The sequence below is a fragment of the Corapipo altera genome, unplaced genomic scaffold (genome assembly GCF_003945725.1).
Source record: "Corapipo altera isolate COAL_440 unplaced genomic scaffold, ASM394572v1 1, whole genome shotgun sequence".
NCBI lineage: Eukaryota > Metazoa > Chordata > Aves > Passeriformes > Pipridae > Corapipo > Corapipo altera.
Genome location: NW_020884873.1, coordinates 30,034,230 through 30,056,673, shown reverse-complemented (window position 1 = coordinate 30,056,673; position 22,444 = coordinate 30,034,230). Strand labels below are relative to the sequence as shown.

Genomic DNA, 22,444 nt, shown 5'->3' with positions numbered 1-22,444 from the left:
AATTATGTTAAAACCAATCTGACACATCAACCCCAAACTAACATCCTGATAATAAGGCAAAGACTTGGCAGATAAGCTGCTAAGCTGATCTGGAGACACATGACTGGCAGTCAATCACTTTATACTATAAAAGTCCGGTCCATTTGCACACAGTAGGTTCTTCTAACATGACCCTTCTTGGAGTGTGTGTGGAGATTCCTCCCTTGGATGGGGACACCCCTCAAGGTTACCCTCAAGGCTGAGTGAAAGAGATCTGCCCATGGTCATTTGTATGAGTGAGTTACATCAATCTCAAAAATAGTTTCTTTCTATTTTGCTAGCTTTAATATAATCGCTTTGATATAGTGCACTATCCTATCCTAGTAGTTTTATTTTCTACACTGTGTAGCAAATAATTTTGATTAAGATCTTTTGTCTAATCATTTCTCATAATAAATAATTCATTTTATAATAATACACCCGGTTTGCCATCTTTAATCCTGCAGGACAAAGTTGTACAAAGGTTCAGTCACACCTCTGTAATTCCTTAGACTTAAAACCATTGACAAAGTCTGGGGCTGAGATTGGATCCAGACACACCCAGGCTCCTCTCTGAGAAGCAGTTTAGAAGGCAAGGGGTTCCCTTCTGCACCTCCTGACTTAACGGGAGGGCTTCTCTAACAAACTTTGTCTGAAGCTCCCACTCCCACCTGTGACATAAGGTGAAAGAAAGAAGTTTTTTCCAGTGAAGATGATACTCAGATGGATGTTAAAAGGTGCCTTAAAGTATACACATGTAACCTTCTTCCAAGCCACACCAGGAAACCTTTGAGGTAGTCAGATAATTGAGAAATCAATTTGTGTCTATTATGCAAGGAGAAAAAATGGAATAACTAAAAGATTAAAAAATAACCCTAATTTTTATTCCAAAAATTTTTTGTGAAAGTAAATGTCCAAGCACATTCTAGTGACCAAAGAGTGCCTACATAAAACAGGTTTAGCAAATGACAGCAAACATTCACGATTATTCTCTACCTTCTCCACAATCTTTACCCAGACTGTTTATTCAAAGAGACAGCAGAAAACATTCTTATGACTAATTTGTGCTAGTATCAGATTCCAGTAATATTCTGATAAATATTTAACTTTTGTTTAATTTCATTTATACAAATAAAATCTTTATAACATCACTATTGTTCATTGCCCTGAGTTGTAAAGACACAGAGATATAGAAATTAAAATAAAATGGGTTCTGGTAGACACAAACCTTGAATCTTCTTGAAAACTTTGTTGTCCGCTTGCTTGGAACATTGTTGCTTGAATTCCACAGAAGAAGCTCTAAAGAAATCAAAATTAATGTTGATTGGTGAAATTACACATAATATTACTATATTCAAAACAGTTGTATTAAAAAAAAATAAAATTGAACTTTAATTCATATACCACCCTTATAAATACAGTATTCAATTGCTTGAGTTTGCGAGGGCACCCACAACAGTCCTTGCTGAACAGATGCAGATATGCAGAAATTCCTTTCTCGCAATATTCCATTATCAGTTCCTCTACTAATTCATTAGTTATGGATAATTCCTCCCGTGCACAAAATCTGCAGAAATTTATTTCAAGATAATCCTAATCTTCAGCTCATGCTACTGGAAGAGTTTGTTAAAACAACTACATTTAATCACCAACAGGATAATAACATGAAGTAGTTACAAATCTTTCTTTAGAAGACAAACATAAAGGGTGTAAACCAAAAGCTGGATCAGCGTATTTAGGAATTCTGGTTAAATTTTGTGGGTTTTTTCTTGGCAGGCTCCCTTCTGAGAAGGGTTTCCTAATAAGCCTTCATCAAAAATTATTATAAAGGTTGATCAAAACATACTATGGAAGAACCTACTGGAAGAAAAAAAACCACAAAACCCACAAACAACAAAGTCCTATAATTATTTTAATCAGAATAGAAAAGAAAATGGAAAAGCACTACTGTGAAATCAGAGCTGCTTGCTCACTAGTGCTTTGCCATGGCATACTCCTTCTGCTTTCTGGGGCCAAAGACTTACCTCTCTGCTCTCTATTCAGACTTGCCTATATTAAATCACCTAAACTGGAAAGTCAACAACCACTGACAGAGGACAATGTATTCTCTAAAACACACGTGTAAATCAAAAGATTCATGCTTTGTGACAGCAGGACACAGGTGCTCCTGGAAACCTGCAACAGATCTTTTGGACTGTAGCTGAGCAGGATTCTCTCTCAGTACAGTTATGAAGGTTAGAGGAGTCAATTCAAGAGTTTTGAACCAGAGAATAGAACTATGGTGGGTTGACCTTGGCTGGACACCAAGTGCCCACCCAGCTGCTCTATCACTTCCCTCTCCAACCAGACAGGGGAGAGAATAAGATGGAAAACAACTTGTGCATATGGTTAAGGCAGTTTATTAAAGCAGAAGCTAGGCAAAAGCTTGCATGTGCAAAAGTGAAGCGAAAGACAGCAGTGTTTATTTTCTACTTCCCATGAGCAGCGATGGTCGGCCACTCCTGAGAAGCAGGGCTTCAGTACGCGTGAGGGTTTCTCAGCAGGCGAGAAATTTCTCATTGGAGACAATGAATGCCTGCCTTCCTGTTCCTTGCCTTAGCTTTTATATCTGAGCTGATGTCATATGGTCTGGTATGACATCATATCTGATATGACGTCATATCCCTTTGGTCAGTTTGGGCCTACTTGTGTCCCCTCCCAGGATCTTGCTCTAGATTGAGGAAGGGATGTTACAGTGCTGGTGCTGTGCTCAGCAGCAGCCACACCACTGGTGTGTTATCAACACCCTTCTTAGCTGCCAATGCAAAGCACAGCACTGTGAGGGCTGCTATGGGGAAATGAACTCCAGCTCAGCCAGACCTAATACAAGAGCGTTCAATAACACCCGCATACAGAAGAAAAAGACAGACTTCACTGTCTGAAATTTAGTCACTAATGGAAAAAACACAGAGAGAGCATAAAAAAAAGACCAAGCTATTCCACCACAGGTAGCAAAAAAAGCCAAAATTATAGCCCAGTGAGCAGTCCCTCTGGAACCTTCAGAGATAACACTGGATCAACTCTAAATTTCACAAGTATAAGATTAGCAACAAATGAAAGAAAAAGCTGTTTACCTGAGTGATAGGCTTCTGAGATGTAAATTTCTTACATAAACTATCTTAAATTAAACTACGTGGTGTTTTACCTCATGGAGGGAACAATTAGCACTAAGCATCATACAACTAAATATTTCTATAACCAATTGAATTTGAATTTACTGTTCTATGCACTGTTAGCTCACTATGGCTCCTTTGCAAAGCTTTCAGTATAAAGGGACATTAAAATGAATATTACCGTAACTGAGAATAAGCTTCATGTGTCTGAACACTTACATAATAGTGTAGTTGTGCTAACAAAAGTAGTCTTTAGATACGGAACATATTTAATTGAGATTTTGTTATTGCTCTTCCTAATCAAGCAGGGATCAAAGCATTTGATATATGAAGAGAGGCTGGGAGAGATGGAACTGTTTAGCCTGGAGAAGAGAAGGCTTGAGGGATCTTATCAGTGTGCATAAACACCTGACAGGAGGGAGTAGAGAAGACTGAGACAGGTTCTGCTCAGTGGTGCCTGACGACAGGACAAGAGACAATGGGCATAAACTGAAACACAAGAGGTTCCCTCTGAACAATCAGGAAGCACTTTTGTACCATGAGGGTGACTGAACACTCAATAGGCTGCCCACAGAGGCTGCAAAGTCTCCATCCTTGGAGGTATTTAAAAACCCAACTGGATGCAGCCTTGAGCAATCTGTTGCAGTAAACCATGCTCTGAACAGTAGGGATGGACTAGAGACCCTCTTGAGGCCCCTTTCTATGATTCCATGATTTTATGAAAATTTCTACCCTGTAACATCTGCTATCAGCTGACACTCCTCACCAAAATCTGAGTAATCAAACCCCAACTGTATTTCCAACACTGTTAAATAACTTCCATGATCAGGCAGGCACAGCAGTGTGATAAATTTTATACCAAGATGTTATTTGTACTAAGAAGCAGTATACTCACAATAAAGGCCAGAAACTGCAGAGAAAGATACTTCATTCTCTAGATAGATGACTTCTGTATAGGTATTGGTATGAGACACATAGTCAAAATTAACCATTTACCTAACCATTTGAAAAAATTCTAAAAAAATTCTCATCTTTCAGACTCTGGGACAACATAATTTAGTTAAAACTATTTTGAAAGAATAAGTGCAGAAAACTTGCAGTCTTCAACATGTAACAATGCCTGGAAGAATTAGGAGAGGAATGAAAAAGAAAATGAAAAACCAGAGATAAACCTCCAATTCTTCTCCTGTGTGTGTTCAAACACTTACATTATCATGACTGATATAAATTTTTAACATACATGTCACAAAAGATTCAATAATAATGTTGATCATAAAAAAAGCATTTTTGCCCAAATGTACTATTTTAGTTCATCACATAAGAAAATTTTCAGTATATGATCAGTATTTAAAAACATGTAACTTCAAACATAGCAAATAGGACAGATTCAAAATTTAATTAATTCTTTTATCCTTATCATTCTAGAAAGTTACTGAACTATGCAAAGTCCACTAACATCTATTACTAATTTAAATAGTCTAAATACAGATTCTGTTTTTAGCAGTGTAAGTAATAAGGTATTAGAAGCTCTTATTAAAAAAAATCTTTTTTGCTTAAGGAATGGAAGGTAATTTGAAAAACAGTTACCAGGACTTACTTTAGAAAATCCATAGCTGCTTCATCAATACTTATCACACGAAGGGTGAAGACAGGGTTCTGCTTAACGCTTTCTGGAAGGTTATGATCAACACTTCGGAAAGTCAGATTAGCTCCCTGTTGGTAAAGCATACAGTGATTTAAAAATAGGTCATAGGTCCTGTGCACTTCAACATCTTCATAAATTACTTGGACACACTTGACTGGAAGGGATATTAAGCAAGTTTGCAGATAACACAAAAGTGGGAGGAGCTGTTGACTCCCTTGAAGGCAGGGAGGCCCTGCAGATAGACCTCAACAAATCAGAGGACTGGGTAATCACCAACTGCATGAAGTTCAACAAGGGAAAGTGCTGGATTCTGCACCTGGGAAGAGGCAACCTCGAATGTTCGTACAGACCAGGGAATGAGATGCTGGAAAGCAGTGCCATGGAAAGGAACCTGAGGGTCCTGGTCGACAGCAGTGCTCTGGCAGCCAGGAGGGCCAAACCGTGTTCTGGGGGGCATCAGGCAAAGCATCGTCAGCCAGTTGAGGGAGGGGATCGTCCCTCTCTGCTCTGCACTGGTGCAGCCTCACCTTGAATATTGTGTGCAGTTTTGGGCACCTCAATGTAAGAAAGATATTAAGGTATTAGAGAGTGTCCAAAGAAGGGTAATGAAGACGGTGAAGGGGCTTGAGGGAAAGCCATATGAGGAATGACTGAGGTCACTTTGTTCAGCCTGGAGGAGACTGAGGGGAGACCTCATTGCAGTCTACAGCTTCCTCATGAGGGGAAGAGGAAAGACAGGCCCTGATCTCTTCTCTGTGGTGACCAGTGACAGGACCCAAGGGAATGGCCTGAAATTGTGTCAAGGGAGGTTTAGGTTGAATATTAGAAAGAGGTTCTTCACCCAGAGGGTGGTTGGGTGCTGGAACAGGTTCCCTGGGGAAGTGGTCACAGCACCAAGCCTGAGAGAGTTCAAGAAGCATTTGGATGATACTCTCAGCTACATGGTGTGACTCTTGGGGAAGGTCCTGCGCAGGGCCAGGATTTGGACTTTATCCTCGTGGGTCCCTTCCAACTCAGCATATTCTGTGATTCTGTGAATTTCGTAAAGTACATCATCTAATACTTTCAAGCATTTGTTATAAGCATTTATGAAATGATGACAAAGTGTAGCTGAGGTGAGTTAACCTTCTAAACAGAGTCCTTCTAATACTAAATAAAAACAGCTGAGCTTCAGGTTCCAAGATGATGCATTATCCTCTACATGCAGGTTTGTCTAGTAAGAGAGCATACTGTTGCCTAACCTACAGCTGAAAAATTTGAGGCTACAGATTGTTGTTCCCTCAGACAGGCTCTGCTTTTCAATTTTTCTTCTCCCTTCAGCCTTATAAGATCCAAAACTCATTGGACCAGAGAAGAGAATCACAGAAGGTGCAACACTGATTCCATGAGAGCAAAGTTCTCTCAGACTAGGAGAAACTCTTCAGTTATTTTATTGTTTAACAATAAAGTTATGCTTTAAAAATTCTAGATTTCTTTACGAAATATGGAATAAAAATATGTTATTAGTAGCATAGAGTTCTACTATCCTATATAGTCTCCTCTGAGTATTACTAATTCCCCTTCCTTCCAAGTTGGGGACAGAGGACACACCTGACATATTCTTCAAAGTTAAAGATGGTTTTTGGTTTGGAAGAGGGGAGGGGAGAGAAACAAAAGCAGCGAACTAAATGCAAAGAATGCTGAGAATAATTAAAAAAATAGCAGTAGTTTTAACTGTAATAACTGTAATAATTTCAGAACTCAAGAATTCAGGAGGAGGAGACAGAGACACTGTTATTGTGCAAGTGTTTAAACTATTTGGACTTTGTGAAAGGTCTGTATATCTTTAATATCAGCTCAGAAAGCAAGATTGTAGATATGGAGATTCACAGATATAAAATCATTTCAATGATACATCTTTATTCAGAACCCATTTCCATCTGCAGATTACAAAAATACAAATGACAATAAAAAAAAGAAAATCTCTAACAAGTAGCTTCAATCTCTATATCACAAATTTGTCTATTTCATTTTGGAAATTCTTAGACTGTCACTACATGCAAGCAGTAAGGATAAGTCATATGATGAGACAAAGCATACTAAAAACTAATGTCATCTTCTTTTACTTCAAATACTTTATATAAGCATGGTTTTTGCTCTGAACTTCAAATTTGCAGGAGGATGTGAAGAACTCAGTGAAAACAGTCTGTACTTGAAAACTGGCTCAAGTATTTATAAACCACAAACATTTAACTCAGTACAGAAGTACAGCAGTACAGAAGACGCAACATGATTTGTAGTCAGTCATCAGATCAGCTGGCAGATGGAGTTTACCATTGTTTAAGATGCTTGCTCTAAACAGCTGGCAGTGTACATTTGAAACTGTAGGTTAAAAACAATTAACCTGCAACTTCTTCATGTATAAAAAATAATTAATCATTGCCTTGAGTTAAAAATGCCAGCAGACCTTGCAAAGATTATTTAACAAATACTTTGGTCTACTTTCTCTTCAGGACTCTCCTTCCCAAGCAGATAATTTTGCCCACAAAGGTCCACACTCCCTGCAGTCTTGTGCCCTCTAGGGGGAAAATCACAAACTACACCTTAATCTGAAGCCTAAATTGGAATCAATAAAACACGGGACAGCAAAATAATCCAGACTCCTAGAAGTCTTTAATTCAAAAATGGTATTGAAGGGAAAGACTTTTGGTCTTCCCAGAAGGTTAGATAACAATTTTCAATTCGAATACCTAAATATTACTTCCAAGTCACCAACAAAATTGCCTTACATTCAGCAGAATACTTACAACATAGAGGTCACCAAGATCATACGCTTTTCCCTTCCTTTGCCCACACTGATGTTGATAAACTCCCTTCCGAATGAAAGGCAAGGCGTTTGTTCTGTGAAATAATTCAAAACTGGTATTCAAACAATTAAATATATTTAGGTTTCTTAGATACAGTGAAAGATGTTTCCTAAAACCTTTTTAAAAAGTAATTTATCCTACCTGTTTCTTCCAAACTGTCGAAATTCATACACAGTGAGGGATCTGTCATATGCAAAAAAAAATCCAATCAACTCTCTACAAGCATCGCGGCCATTTCTAGAAGGGAAATTAAAAAGCACCTTTATGTTTTTCGTCTATATAAGTCCAATTCACCCTAAACATAAATAACACTTATTTTGGAATCAGAATGGTTTGGGTTGGATGGGACCTTAAAGATCATCTACTTCCAATCCTCCTGCCTTGGGCAGGGACACCTTCCACTACAGCAGGTTGCTCAGAGCCCCATCCAACCTGGCCTTGGACACTTTCAGGGATCAAGCATTCATCACTTCTCTGGGCAATCTGTTCCAGTGTCTCACCACTCTCACAGTAAAGAATTTCTTCCTAATATCTAATCTAAACCTGGCATCTTTTAGTTTAAAGCCATTTATTTCCCTTTGTCCTACCAATACATGCACTTCTAAAAAGGCCCTCTCCAGCTTTCTTGCAGCCTTCCTTTAGGCACTGGAAGGCTGCAATAACGTCTCCCTGGTGCCTTTCCTTCTCCAGACTGAACAATCCCAACTCTCTCAACCTGTTCTGACAGTAGAGGTGCTCCAGCCCTCTGCTCATCTTCATGACCTTCCTCTGGACTTGCTCCAATAGGTACACATCCTTCCTGTGGTGGGAACCCCAGAGCTCCATGCAGTACTCCAGGTGGGGTCTCACGAAAGAGGAGTAGAGGGGGAGAATCATCTCCCTTGACTTGCTGGCCACACTGCTTTTGATGCAACCCAGGACATGGTTGCCTTTCTGAGCTGCAAGCACACACTGACGAGTTCTGTAGCTTCTCATCCACCAGCACCTCCAAGTTCTTCTCCTCAAGGTTGCTCTCAATACCCATTTTATTTCCAATGTTGAGTATTGCACAATTTTTTTTAAGAGGTATTTAACTATTTTCTCTAACTCACTATGGAATTCAACTTGTGGATTCAATCACATATTTTAATGCACTATTCCATTTCTATAATGTTAAAAACACTTTTCAAGGCTTCATGTTTTAGTATACAATATAATTTTCACTCATTAACTAAAGGATTATGTACACCATTCATTGTAGTATATGAAGCTTTGTAGATGAATCCTCAGCTATGTCTAGTGAGTATACAGCTCAGAGCTTCAGAAAAGCATCACTTTCAAAGCTGAAAAATATGTTTATGCCACAGCTACTCGAATCAGAACACTTTCAAAGATGTCCTAAAGTTTAATACATAAAGAGCTACAAATGAGTTGCAAAACCACATCTACAATTGTGACATTTACAAAAATAAGCTTTAATCAACTGGGATGCTTTAGCTAAAAGCACTATTTTAAACGGTCCCTGTGCTTACTGTCCTCAACAGAGCTACAGGCATGATGGTAACATAACATGACTTATAGATCTCAACACTACAGTGGGACTGTAAAGCCACTATTCATCAGCTATGTCAAAATTTGTATTATACACGTATGCATATATCTGCAACCACACAGCACGTACTTTTTTCCTCAGTATAGGAAACAGAAACATTCAGTGCAAGTAATTAGTTCAAGAGAGTAAATATCATCATTTATAAATTCACAGAATTGAAAAGCTTCACAAAATTTGTGATTACCTCGATATAATCCTACTATCAAAGCGTAGCTTGTTAGAGAGCATGTTTTCAGTTAATCCTGATTTGGTCCTTATTCTGTGAAAATAATGCACCATGTTAACAATACCTATAGGCTCACAGACAAATGTTACATAAAAATCAACCATTTCAAAACAGCAAAAACCATGAAATACGGTATCCTTAGCAACTGGTCGAGGAGACGATTCCTTGTAGTTGAATTAGAAAGCAACTCAGAGTTGTAATATGTTCTGTTATTATATAATATGAGAGTACATTCACAGAAGGCATAAATATGAATGGGATATTCTGTTTACACACACTTTTATAAGAATTAAACCTCTGCCACTCACCATACTTCCATGAATCAATGTTGTCTTGCAAAAATATCCAGACTGAGGCTTCTTCACCCACCTAAATGTTTTATATTGGCCCTATTACTAGTTCCAGAAATGAAGATTTGTCCATGTGATGGGTGTAAGAGATTGAGAGATTGGTTTTGTTGTCTTTCTTCTTTGTTTAAGATTACAAAGATGGCATTTGATGAGAAAGACTTTAGAGTATGATGTTAAAATGCACAAAGCAGAGATGCTTGCCTGAATGTTGAAAAAAATTAACAGAACAAAATCCAGACCTGCAGATTCATTGCATTTTACAGATCACAGTGTTTTTTCATTTTTTCTTAAGTCCTTGCAGCTACTGTTTCAATGCTCACAGTCCAGGAATGTAATTTAAATGCCAATTAGGGTTAATTATTGCAGCAGAAATCAAAACATGACAGAAAAGTAAGACTATATTGTGACAATCTACATTAGCATTTACAGATGCATATTTATGCAATTTATGCACCTCAGAATATGACAGGATTCCAAGCATCGAACTTGCTTGGAAAAGGCTGGCAAAACCTTGTGATGAATAATACCAATATAAGCTTAAAAATGTTCTCCCAGGTTTTATAAATTCTATGAATCAATATTATACACAAAGAATCCACATAAAAAGGTCCCACTAGGCAATAATAAGCACAAGAAGGCTATAAAAAAGGCCTCACATGAAGTTGGTGGATCCTAGCCAGAAATAAAACATCTGGAAAGGCAAACAAACTTCACAGAGAAAAAAAAAAACCCAAAACCAGTAGAAAATGTATTTCTATAAACTTACTTCGTTTCATGCAGTATTCTTTTTCTAAAACGCACTGGTGCTGTCCCAAGTCCCAGAAGTCCTTGAGCTTCCTTGCAAACATCAGAACGCATAGACTGCTCAGGGTCGCTTATAACAGCTCTGACCACAAAAAGCAGGGAGAAGCCCTCTGACTATTAGTATGTTTCAGTTTCAGGTCTTACATATTTTTACTCAGGAAAGAAAACACCGATGAATAACACAGCAACAAAATCTTGGAGTTATCCATTAAACTTGCATAAATTTCTGGACTTCATTTTTTGTTTGTTTTTATGAATTCTTAAGTTTATTACTTAAAATCAAATATATTCTGGCAGTGCCTTACTATCTAGTAACTTTACATGTATATATGTATTATTTAAAGTATATTTTATATATTTTGATATAAAATAAATCTTAGTATTATGAAGGTTTGTGGGTTTTTTCATGATTTCCACTGTGTCGGTAAATATTCCACCAGTGATATTCTTCATACATGGCTCCCACCAAGATCAGTGACAGCAGTCTCCAGTGGTCAGTGGCATCATCAAAGAATCATAGAATGGCTTGGGTTGGAAGGGACCTTAAGGACCATTTAGTTCCAACTCCCCTGCTGTGGGCAAGGACACCTTTCACTAGACAAGGCTGCTCGGAGCCCCATCCAATATGTCATCCAACAAAAACACTGGCACTTCCTTTCCTTCCTCAAGCTCTGACTACAGAGCTGATAGCATCTCAAAGTCCCATCAAGTAGAAAAGAAATAGATTAACTGTTTTTTGAAGATTTTGATATTTTCTCTATCTGTTCAGCAAGTAAACAAAAGACCTTTTAAAAATAAATGAGATGCTTGTTATGTTATCTAAATGGTTATCAGAAGGAAAAAAATAATTTTGCACAGCTATTATGGTTTTCTAAACCTGCTCTCTGATCTATACAGATCCATCTTTGCACACATCAGTTACACTGATTTAAGTGCAAAATTGGCTCTACTAAAAAAAAAATATTCAAAACACCTCTGTGTTTCCTTTAATAGTATTTTTTTCATTCAACAGTTTTGAACTACTCTTCTCCAATTATCTGATACCAATTTGTTTGGCAGTACTGGTACAGGTATACTTGTAACATAAACAGAGAGATTTTTTAAATTAAAACTTCATCCTGATGCAACTGTAGCACTACTGAATATTGGTTTGACATTTTCAGTAGAAGGGTTCAGAATAGAAAGAATACATGGGAAAAATAAAGCAAAGCAGTTGAAGTAGGTTAAACACAGAATGAGCATTCTTGATCTAAGATACACAAAGCTGTACGTTTAATGCTACATAGTCGTACTGAAACACTTCAACATAACCAGTGTATTTTTAAGATCATCTCTGTAACAATCTTTAAAGAGGTATGACACAGGCCAAGCATTTATTTAAAAACTGGGGACTTCTACACTGAATAGTTGCCTAATTTTAATCCTGCTACAATGACACTTGTAATTTATCATTATGTTTCATGACAATCTTGTTTCCCTCAGGTAACCTTCCTTTATCTCAGCTTTTAAGTAGCATAAAAGCATTAACAGACTTTTAAACAATACAGATAATTTAACAGCCATCGTAACAAAAACAAAGAAAAAATAAAATGGTGAGCACGACAACATTTCAACCTCAAAGACTTAAGATCTGATGGCCTAAAATACCAGTGCAGATGACTACAGAGACCGTAAAATAGGCATAGAATGCAACATACTGTAGACGTACCCACAGATAATTCTTAGCAAGAATAAACTAAAATGAAACTATATTAAACTAGCTTGCATCTTCCTATATTGTCTTAACTAGACAGCTTGTATAAAGCCCTGAATTATTAAACTATGCTTAAAATAGGGGGATCTTTCCATACAGAAGCAATGGTTTCTTGTAGCTAAAGGGATAGCAATGAATTTAGGAGAGTCTTACTGTACAATTTTGATCAACTTGATTTATCATTGTGTCTTTTTTTCCTACCTGCCCAACACTGGTATAATACTCCTTTATGCCTGAAAGATGTTGTGTCAGTATTATTAAAGGAGTATTAATAAAGCCAAGATTCTAAGAAAAGACAATAAATACTGAAAAAGTGTAATTTGTAACATCAGGCATCCATATATTTTGTTGCGGTACTGGAGGGTTATTTCTGTGAGCTACTGCTATTGTAAATCCCTTAAAATAGGTTCAAGTATAAAATTAAAAATTATTCTCAGAAAAAAGATTAACATACACATAGCACTTTATAGTGATCTCTTAAGTTACATTAAAAAGACTTTTAATTTAAAGAATTTTTGCAAGCAATACTACTACGTATGACTGCATAAGACTTGGAACAAGATGACCAAAACACCTTTTAAGCAAGAAAAGCCACACGCAGATCTAAATTCTTGTATAGGGAAAAATGCAATTTTACATCATAAATTCACTTACCTACATAACTGATCCACCATCACTTGTTCTACTACAGCCTGTTTTCTCCTCTCTGCAGCAACATCCTCCTGCGATGAAAAACTGACTGAGTGCAAATGAAATATATAACATCAGACACTTAAAATAATAAATTACTCTTTAACCATCAGAGGTCACAATCTTACCAATGTCACAATTAATATTTTTTCCATCTTTTTTAAATAGAGTTCTATTAGCATAACAAATATGCATTAATATTCTCTGCTACACACTAAATTTGTCTATGCATATTAGTTGTCAATAAATATGAGAATTCTATTATTTCAACTGACCGACAGCATCCTTATTTCTGTATTGTTTCTGAGACATTATGTAAGTACAATAGAGCCTGAGGAAAATCACACTATTCCAGATTTCATGGTTGACACAGATTCCAACTCTGAGAATGAAACTTTACCTCCAGCAATATTTAGTCAAAAAAATTCTTTTAAGACTTAGTCTCAGTGCAAGATTTTTATCTCCTGCATGCCACAATAATTTTCTGCTGAGACAGGCCAATCTGAAAGGTCTTTCAGGAAATATCATCCTAAGGGGGAAGGGGATTTAACATGAACTTATTATTTTTATTAAAGTAACACTGAATCATAACCTTGTGCCGCTCACTGTAAAGTGTGCAGATGTTGATCAACACCCCTTACACAGAAAGAAACCGAAGCACAAGAGGATGCCCCAGAACAGTATAGAGGCCACCAGCAACAACCAGACCTCAGCACCTCTCTTTGTTTTATCTTCCAGATTTCTAAACTTTTTCACTGAACTTAAATTTGCCTTATTTTTCCAAAGGACAACTTTTATATATAAGAAAACAGGCATTATTGTTACTTAGGGGGTTTATGCAACCTTTCTGATATTTTTTTTAGGTATTCTGAAACTAAAGAATTAAGATTTTTTTTCCAACTGGTAATTTTTTCTGCACAATTTTTGTGTGCAAACCAAATTCTAGAGAGATCAAGTCTTTCCACAGATGAAGAACTGAAAGGTGGCTCCCAGACACGAGGTAACCACAGCAGATAATTCCCAATTCCACAGAGATATTATGGGTAAAATTCACATCATTCAAAATAAATACTGCTTGGTACCAGTCAAAAAAAAGCCAAATCTAAAAAGCCCAAATAACTAACGTAACACCAGACCAGCTGTTGGTTATCCCAAACTGATTTTAGGCCTTAAAAGATTTCTGAATTATAGGTGATAAGGGGCTTTTTAGTTTGTTTTCGTATTTCATTTTTGTAGCTATCAGAACTACAGGGTGCTTTATTCTGAGTTATTGATTCTGCCCATTAACTGTTACAACAGATGTATTAAAAGGCATGATATAAAGGAGGATATAGGGATAAAAAAGAGCAGTGTTTGTTAAAACAGAACATATTCCATGGACCTTGGCTTATAGGCCCAAACCAGTTAGCATGCTGAAAAGAATGTGATTTAAAAAAAAAGAAAAAAAAAAAAAGAAAGCTTACACCTTGAATTTCAATGAATACTAGGTCACTAAATATACGTTTCCATGGAACATCCTCCATTCAGCTCTTAGACAAAAGTTCTACTATGAATTTACAAAAATGTAGAAGGCAAACACCGAACTTGCAGCAGCTCTCACTGTTTAGAAAGTAGTAACTGTTGTTCCCTAAATATGACAATTCAGAGAAAACTATCCTTTTTCAAAGGTTATTGAATTACTTATTTTCAAAAGTAATTGCCATCTATTGGCAATTACACATGTACTATAAACTTTCATCTCAAACTATAGAAAAATTAGGAGAAATTCTACTTTAACATTTGACTTTTTGGCAATGATTACAGTAAAAGGACATGTAAACATTGTGCATTTTTAAGCAAAATTTTAAAGCACTTTAAAATCAAATGGCAGCAACTGAAGCAACATTTACACAACGGAATTAATATGCATGCAGTCACTTTTGCTGATTTTTTCCATCATTCTTACCGCTATCAGAAGCATGAACCTGGGAGAACCTAAGAGATGCTCCTAGAAAAAGTGAGTCAACCTATGTAACCATGAGTGCTAATCAATAACAAAAGGGCTTCTGAAGGTCCCATTAACACCTTGTTCAGACACCTCCTGACTTCCTTTTAGAGCATACCAGCTGCAGAGCACCTGCTATTTTGTGGTCCTGCACTGCTCCCTTTCTCAGTATTTTCATCTTATTTGATTTGATACTAAGTAGTTACTCTAGTGAAATTCAAGACTTTTTTCCATTATCTTCAGCCTATAGTATAGATTTTCAAATTTATTTTAAAAATAAGAGCTTCTTCAAGTTCTTCATAAAAGTACTTTTTCAAAAGATTTTCTTATCATGAAAATGAATAGTGACCCCAGTAGTGAAACATCTGCATTCACTTTGACAAGTGAATCAAACAAAGGCTTGCAATGATGCAAATTTCAATGCATAGTCATGAGCAAACAAAATAAATTAAAATTATTATTTACTTTAAAACATCATAAAATTTCTCATGGATTAATATTCCATGAGAAAGTCAGAATGTATAACTCTGCCCAACAATACTTTCAAAAAACAGCTATGAAAGCTACCACTTTGCATATGGAAATACTGAATCATGCAAGAACAAATCAAGGTTCTTCATCATTGTAAATGATCCTAAATTCAAGAGCTAACCTTAGATGGGCAAGAAATCCTAATGGCTCAGTCCTAAAAAGAGTAGAATGTATGTCTAGTAGAATGTATGTCTATGTATGTAAGGAATTAAAGAAACATATTGGGTACATCCATACAAGAAAAGTTTTAATTCCCTTCTATGCATGCTAGTGAGGCCATACTTGTTCCATTTTTCAGAGCTCCCCCCTTCCCAAGATCAACAGGGATGAGAGAAACCTGGAAAGGATCTGACAGAGGATCAGAGCCAAAGCAATTGAAAGGAGAGTCTAACGGAGCTTGGGTTTGTTTAGTTTGCAAAAACAGCAGCTATGAGGCATTCCGAAAACATCCTGCGACAAAAGAGAAGTTACAAAGAAGACATAACCAAACTTTCTTTGACAGTAGCCAGCAGTATAACAGGAAGTGAAGGTTAAAACACTGAGCCTTGGGAGGCTTGGTACAGGCAATAGGAAGAACTTCTCAAGGAGAGCAGTGTATGACATGAAGACGTTGGCTAGAGATGCTGTAGAAGCTCCATCCCTGGAGCTTGAAGACTTGGTCAAAGTCATTGCTGACTTAATCTAATATTAGCAGTAGAGCTGATGGAATCATGGAATCCATGGATCATGGAACACAGGCTCAGCTAAAAGCTACAGATCAGAGGAAATCATAGAATATCCTGAGCTGGAAGAGACCCACAAGGATCATCAAAGTCCAGCTCCTGGCACTGAATGTAACAATATGTTCAGGTTCAGTCAAATCACTCAGTTATTCTTAGTTGTATGAACATATCTGTATTTATTATTAATAATTTTCATTCTCAGTTATATACATTACTGCATAAAACAAAAGCATTGCAGATAAGATTTAAAAAATGTTCCCTGGGTTGCTCAGTTCAGCTCTCATTGAAAGAAATAATTTCAGTGGGTGCAATTACATATTAGAACCAAATCACCAAAGGCATAACTTCTGTTGAATATCTGGGAAGTCATTCTCCATATCCAGATTGTTAACAGCATAATACCAGTCAAAATACTTACAGCTTCCAATTTCTTTATACTGTGCTGCATATTATAGGGCTTGTTTGTGTAGCATTGCTGCAGGAGAGCTTTCTCATCAAGAGCTACAAGATCATCATTATGTCCATCTTCAAGCTGTTTACTCTACACAAAAAATACAATATTTTCATAAATCAAATTTAACAAATTACAAGAAAAACAAACAAAAAACCCCCCACACCTTTTCCTCAACAATTCATTTAAAAGTCCTTCTCTTTCTTCTTTAAAGTCTCTACTACTTCTACTTCATGCTAATTAAAAAAGAATTTTTTAAGCCTAGCTTTCAACGGAAACTGAACTTATAAATCTTGCTCTCTAATCTTTCCTTATCTCTTTTGAATACTTACCAGTTTTCATTTACACTGAAATAAATTAAAAAAAAAGCTCAAAAGGAGTGTATTCCTACAAGCTTTATGAAAAAACAGCAACAAGTCAGAGAAAGCAGATTGTAGTACCTCTGAGAAGACAAGAGCTCATCCTTTTTCTGTTCTGTTCAAGAACAGCCAAGAGAAAGCAGTGGATTTGCTGTTAGGCATATAGTTCAAAGTTCACCACTGCAGTGAGGCTGCTTTGTGACCAGCAAAGAAGTTAAATATAGTCTACACAGGGAAAAGCCAAAGCATGCTGTTGAATGGTTCTAAGAGACTTGTAAATCAGTCCCAGGGTATTATAGAAATATCTCCTACAGGAAGGACAGGAAGAAAATGGACAAAGGAGACTGTTTACAGAAGTCAGGAAGGAGGTAACAAGGGAAAGAAATCGAAAGAGTAGGTTTGTTAGCAGTGCTCCTCAACAAGCAGTTTCTTTCCAGAAAAGAAAAATTATTACAACTTCCACTAATCAATTAAAATAAGTGTATTGAAATCTAAAGAGGTTTTGATTCATTAATCTAACCAGGTAGTGATAATGTCTAACACAAAAAAATTGTTCTGATAGACATTATATTAAAATCTGTGATAAGAACTGGCACACATACTTTTAGGGCTTAGCAAGAATCTTTCAGGAATCTAAAATCACCAGAAAAGGCCAGTCCTGCTTTTTCTCTCCCAGTATACACTTGCCATCCATTTCTTCATTTTCAGATTAACTCGGTTGCTCTCATCTGCCACCAAACATAAAACTAAACCACAAAATAACAGATCCTTCTTTCATTCACTTCTTATTCATGGAATATTTACAGGGTTTTGCAGGTTCTCCAATTTTTTCTGAACACTAGAAGCGTGACTGAGAGGACAAAGGTCTTTTAAAGCTATCAACAATATGTGTAAAATGATAACAACAATATATGAAACATAATCTTTGTCCTATGTAAGACCTTCCCTTTTCATTCCACTGAACGTTAAGCAAATAAAATCAGCAAACTCATTGTTATTCACCACAAACCTTTTCTCTGAAAAGCAATGAGCACAGTATGTTCCCTGAACATCTCCATACTTAACTTCCCATTAATGGTCATCTACCCTCACAGCATAGTTTAGCATTTGGTCAGTCCTCATAGCTGTTGCTTATTTATGTTTCCTGCTTCCTTACACCTACAGTGATGTATCTTTCCCTGTTCAACCACCCTTCTCTGCTATATCTTCCCGAACAAGAGGAAAGTTGGTTTTTTTCACCCCTTTGTTTTCCAGTTTCTCTCCACTGATCTTCCCTTCTTTGCATCTTCATTTTAATTTAAAAACACAGAACAAACCTGGCAGAATTAATACAGCTTGCGGTCCAACTGTAGCACATCTTATACAACATCAAAGCAAAAAGTATAGATAATATCTTTCATTATTTTAACCCCATATTCCTTTCCATTTTCAGTGTTAATAGTTCCCTCAGGGACAGACTACATCTTTCATTTCTCCTTTTTTAAGTCCTATATACAGTCACAATTTAATAGAATAATAATTATAATACTCCTATATTTAAAAAATAAAAAAAGCTTGAATTAATTTTACCAAGATCTTCCCGCTGTCTCTCATCTTCTTAGGCTGTAAATTCTTCTTTACAGTCATGCTAATCCTCATGCTCAGGCTAGAGGTGCACTACGAAGGCAATGTGTTACTTTTTTTACCAGAGAATACAAATATAGTTAAATTGTCAGAGCACCTCAGTTTCTTGCTCTGGAACAACTGAAACAAGCTTCCTATGTTTTATTTCCTCTTCAACATTAAATACTGAAATTACATGTTTCGATTTCTTTACAGTAAAAACATGGAAGACGTTAATTACACACACATGCAAACTTCTCCAAAAGTGTAATTAAATACTAATGTGCATTTGCTGTTTAAAAATGCAATTACTACTTTGCCAGCTACCTTTATTGAAGCATCTGAACACTGGAGGTGGTCCTTCCTCTTTTCTGCAATTTTCTGAGGATATTGCTCATATTCTTCCTTCATATCTGGTTCACACTGACAATGCTTCAGTTTGTATCCATCTGTTGGGGATGGCAGATTTTCTGGTCTTGTCTTCTGCTCCAAAACAGAATATCAAAGCAAATAGTAATCAATATAGAAGTCTCTTGAATGATCTATTGAATGAGAACAGCATTATTTTAATTCCTATCCAATATAACTTCAGAAACTTCTTGACATGATGCTTCAAATTAGGAAGAAATGCAAACATGACTGCATATTCAAGCTTAATTTTCATTAGAGTTTTTCAAATTCTATCATTTTTACATATAAAAAATACACTGTCAAGTAGTTTTACTTAGTTTTTTCTTTAAAGAAAGAAGCCAAATTCAGTGGTTCCACCCTATAACATGATGCTACAGATCACTGAAATTGAAAGTCTGACATTTGATTCTGGATGGTTGAAAATGGGCAAATGGATGTTTTTCAGTCAGAAGTTCTAATATTCTTGTATGGTAGATGAGTATGAGCACTGGGACTTTGTTCCCTAGAACAAGAGCAGCTGAAAAAGCTAAGTACATTTACGACCATTTAGGGCTCCACACAATGGAGGTTGGGATCAGTAGAAACAGCAGCAGCGTCAGAAGGCCAAGACACCATTCTTTTTTCTCTCCCTCAATAATTAACACTTTCAATGTTTAAGTTATATTCCTTCAGTGCCAACAAAACTAAGGTGACCATATCTAGCATCTCTACTGGACACAACTCATCTTGCAACAGCAGTGTAACAGTCCTGCTCTAGAAAGCTATTTCTCAAAACCCAAGATTTACGTTTTTGAAAGGCCAACTTTCGCTTTTCAAGAGAGGATTCACATCATTTAACTGGTTAATTCCTAAATGATAAGACTATGTTTCAATTATTCTTCCAAAAGTGACCTATTTTGGGAAGATTACTTACACAGTTATTGAAGAAGCTGGAATGTATCTTGCTAAAGGAAACCTCAGTCAGGGCCCCAGAAGCAAGCAATGCAGAAATAAAAGCTGCTCAGAGGAATATATTAAAGTATTCCAGAACAGCTTGAAAATCTTCTCAACAAAACAGAAGTGGGGAGAAAGTTAGGTAAAAAAGAGAGACAGAGAGCAAAAAAGGGTTAGCAAACAGAAGTACATTCCAGCACATTGAGCACTCGGTATTTAAGACAAAATGAAGGCAGAAAGAAAGCAAAAAGATAAAGGAAAGCAGAGAAGAAAAGGAGAAAGACCCCGAGAAACAGACAAAGCCATGCCAATCTTCCATTAGCACTCCTGCAGCTAGACAGAACTGTATGAATGAACTTTGTTTTTAAAATAATGGTAAAGCAAGCAGTGAAATTGTAAGTATCCAGACCTAAAAAGGCTACAGCAACTCAAGTATGTTTGCACTTCACATTTACAATGCAGTAGAGAGAAAAACAATCTATATCTAGTTCCATGTTTACAGTTACATCTTAAGACATGCAAAAATACCTATTTGGGCACACATTCTAAAAAATAACACATTTTTAGTCCCTTATTTAAAAAGGACCAAAAACCACTTAGCCATTTGAGTTTTTATTTAAATGCAATTTTTTTTTTCAAGTTGAGAAACTATTTGGCTTTACAGGGAAACACACAAAATTGTGATCTTGGCAGATTCACATTGAACTCCAGCCAATTCGGAGTCCTGCCCTGCAAGGAACTATATTATTTGTTTGAAGGGGTGCAGGTTATGTACAAATTTATTCAAAATCGGTTTTCCCTCTAGTTACATTTCTGGGGGTTTTTTTAAACAATCATTAGAATATATCTCAGGTTTACATACGTTAAATATTTTTAAAATAATGGATTTTTAACAGGTTTATTTTTTAATTCTTCCAAAAAGAGAGAAAATTGTTATTTCCTGCATCCTGTGCTGGTTTTGGCTGAGGCAGAGTTAATTGTCTTCCCAGTGGCTAGTATGGAACTATGTTTCGGATTTATGCTGAACACTGACGATAATGCAGAGATGTTTTTGTTACTGCTAAGCAGCACTTACATGGAGCCAAGGCCCTTTCTGCTTCTTGTATCACCACACCAATGAGGAGGCTGGGGGTGCATGGGAAATTGGGAGTGGACACAGATGGGACAGCTGACCCCACCTGACCAAAGGGATATTCCAACTGTATGACATCACATTCAGCATATAAAAAAGGTAGAAGAAGGAAGAGGGGGGGGGATGTTTGCAGTGATGGTGTTTGTCTTCCCAAGTAACTGTCACATGTGATGGGGCCCTGCTCTCCTGGAGATGGCTGAACACCTGCCTGCCCATGGGAAGCAGTGAATTAATTTCTTGTTGTGCTCCAGTTTTGTGCTTTGGCATTCCATATTCAACTGTCTTTATCTCAACCCAGGAATGTTTTTTCACTTTTACTCTTCCAATCTCTTCTCAGTCCCACTGGTGGGGCAGTGAGCGAGTGGTACTTAGTTGCTGGCTGGGATTAAACCATGACACACTCGAATCAAAAACATATTACTACTTGTGAGATTTTTGCCATGTTTATAACAAAAAATAACCATGTAGGTAGCATTCTTTCTGAATTAAAGTTCTATGTATCAAATCTCTTGAATATACACTAGCAGAAAATATATACAAACAGAATAATGTTTGTACTTCAGCATTTTCCCTTTAATTATCACATATGAAACACTCAAAATACTAATGGACTGACTGCAGATTAAAAAGTTTCTCTAATAAGCTAGCTCCTGTTACATAAAAGACATTAAAACATACTACATTTTCAGAGCATATACCATACTATTGAACTGCTCATGTTTTCTGTCAGTCTATATTTTTTCAGCTACTTTACCTCCATGTTGTTATGACAAAATTGTCTAGACACCTGTTTAAACAAAAACAAATTAATATGTATCATGATCAAACAAAAACCCGTCATATTCATTTTTTCAAATTTAATTTAAATATAAGAGTTTAAATGAAAATTAAACTTCATTCAGGGAACTGTAATGACTGAATAACCAGATTAATTCTTCAAATTTTTACAGCAGAGATTGATCCTGAACAATGCTTTACTGTACTATAAACCAAAATGTTAGCATCTGGGCTACTGATTTTCCTTATAAAGAATCTAATATTAGCAGTGATTAAGTTTCTTAGTCATCAAATGGGAAAAAATGCTAACATGTAATCAGGAAATTGTAACAAATAAAAGAGCTATGACAAACTGAACATAATTCCAAAGTTTATGTCACAGTTCTGGTTTAGACAACAGCCTTAAGAAAAATCCTATGAAATGTCTGCAAGTAACTTCAAAAGTTTTCTTTTCACCAGAAGTAACA

General features: G+C 36.4%; 1 protein-coding gene across 10 annotated transcripts in view; it reads right to left on the bottom strand.

The window, feature by feature from the left end:
• Positions 1-22,444, bottom strand: part of CAPS2 (calcyphosine 2) — a 32,543-nt gene that overhangs the window by 5,033 nt on the left and 5,066 nt on the right. For 7 of the 10 annotated variants that reach the window (XM_027654982.1, XM_027654964.1, XM_027654991.1 and 4 more), the window contains 10 exons: positions 21,955-21,987; positions 19,052-19,207; positions 16,731-16,853; positions 13,040-13,107; positions 10,595-10,714; positions 9,437-9,511; positions 7,803-7,898; positions 7,602-7,695; positions 4,768-4,883; positions 1,247-1,317 (listed from right to left, as the gene is read on the bottom strand). In XM_027654982.1, the coding sequence (XP_027510783.1) occupies positions 1,247-1,317; positions 4,768-4,883; positions 7,602-7,695; positions 7,803-7,898; positions 9,437-9,511; positions 10,595-10,714; positions 13,040-13,107; positions 16,731-16,853; positions 19,052-19,207; positions 21,955-21,987 (952 nt within the window). The remainder of the gene's footprint in view (positions 1-1,246; positions 1,318-4,767; positions 4,884-7,601; positions 7,696-7,802; positions 7,899-9,436; positions 9,512-10,594; positions 10,715-13,039; positions 13,108-16,730; positions 16,854-19,051; positions 19,208-21,954; positions 21,988-22,444) is intronic. The other 3 variants (XM_027655008.1, XM_027655022.1, XM_027655038.1) reach the window with 1 other exon arrangement.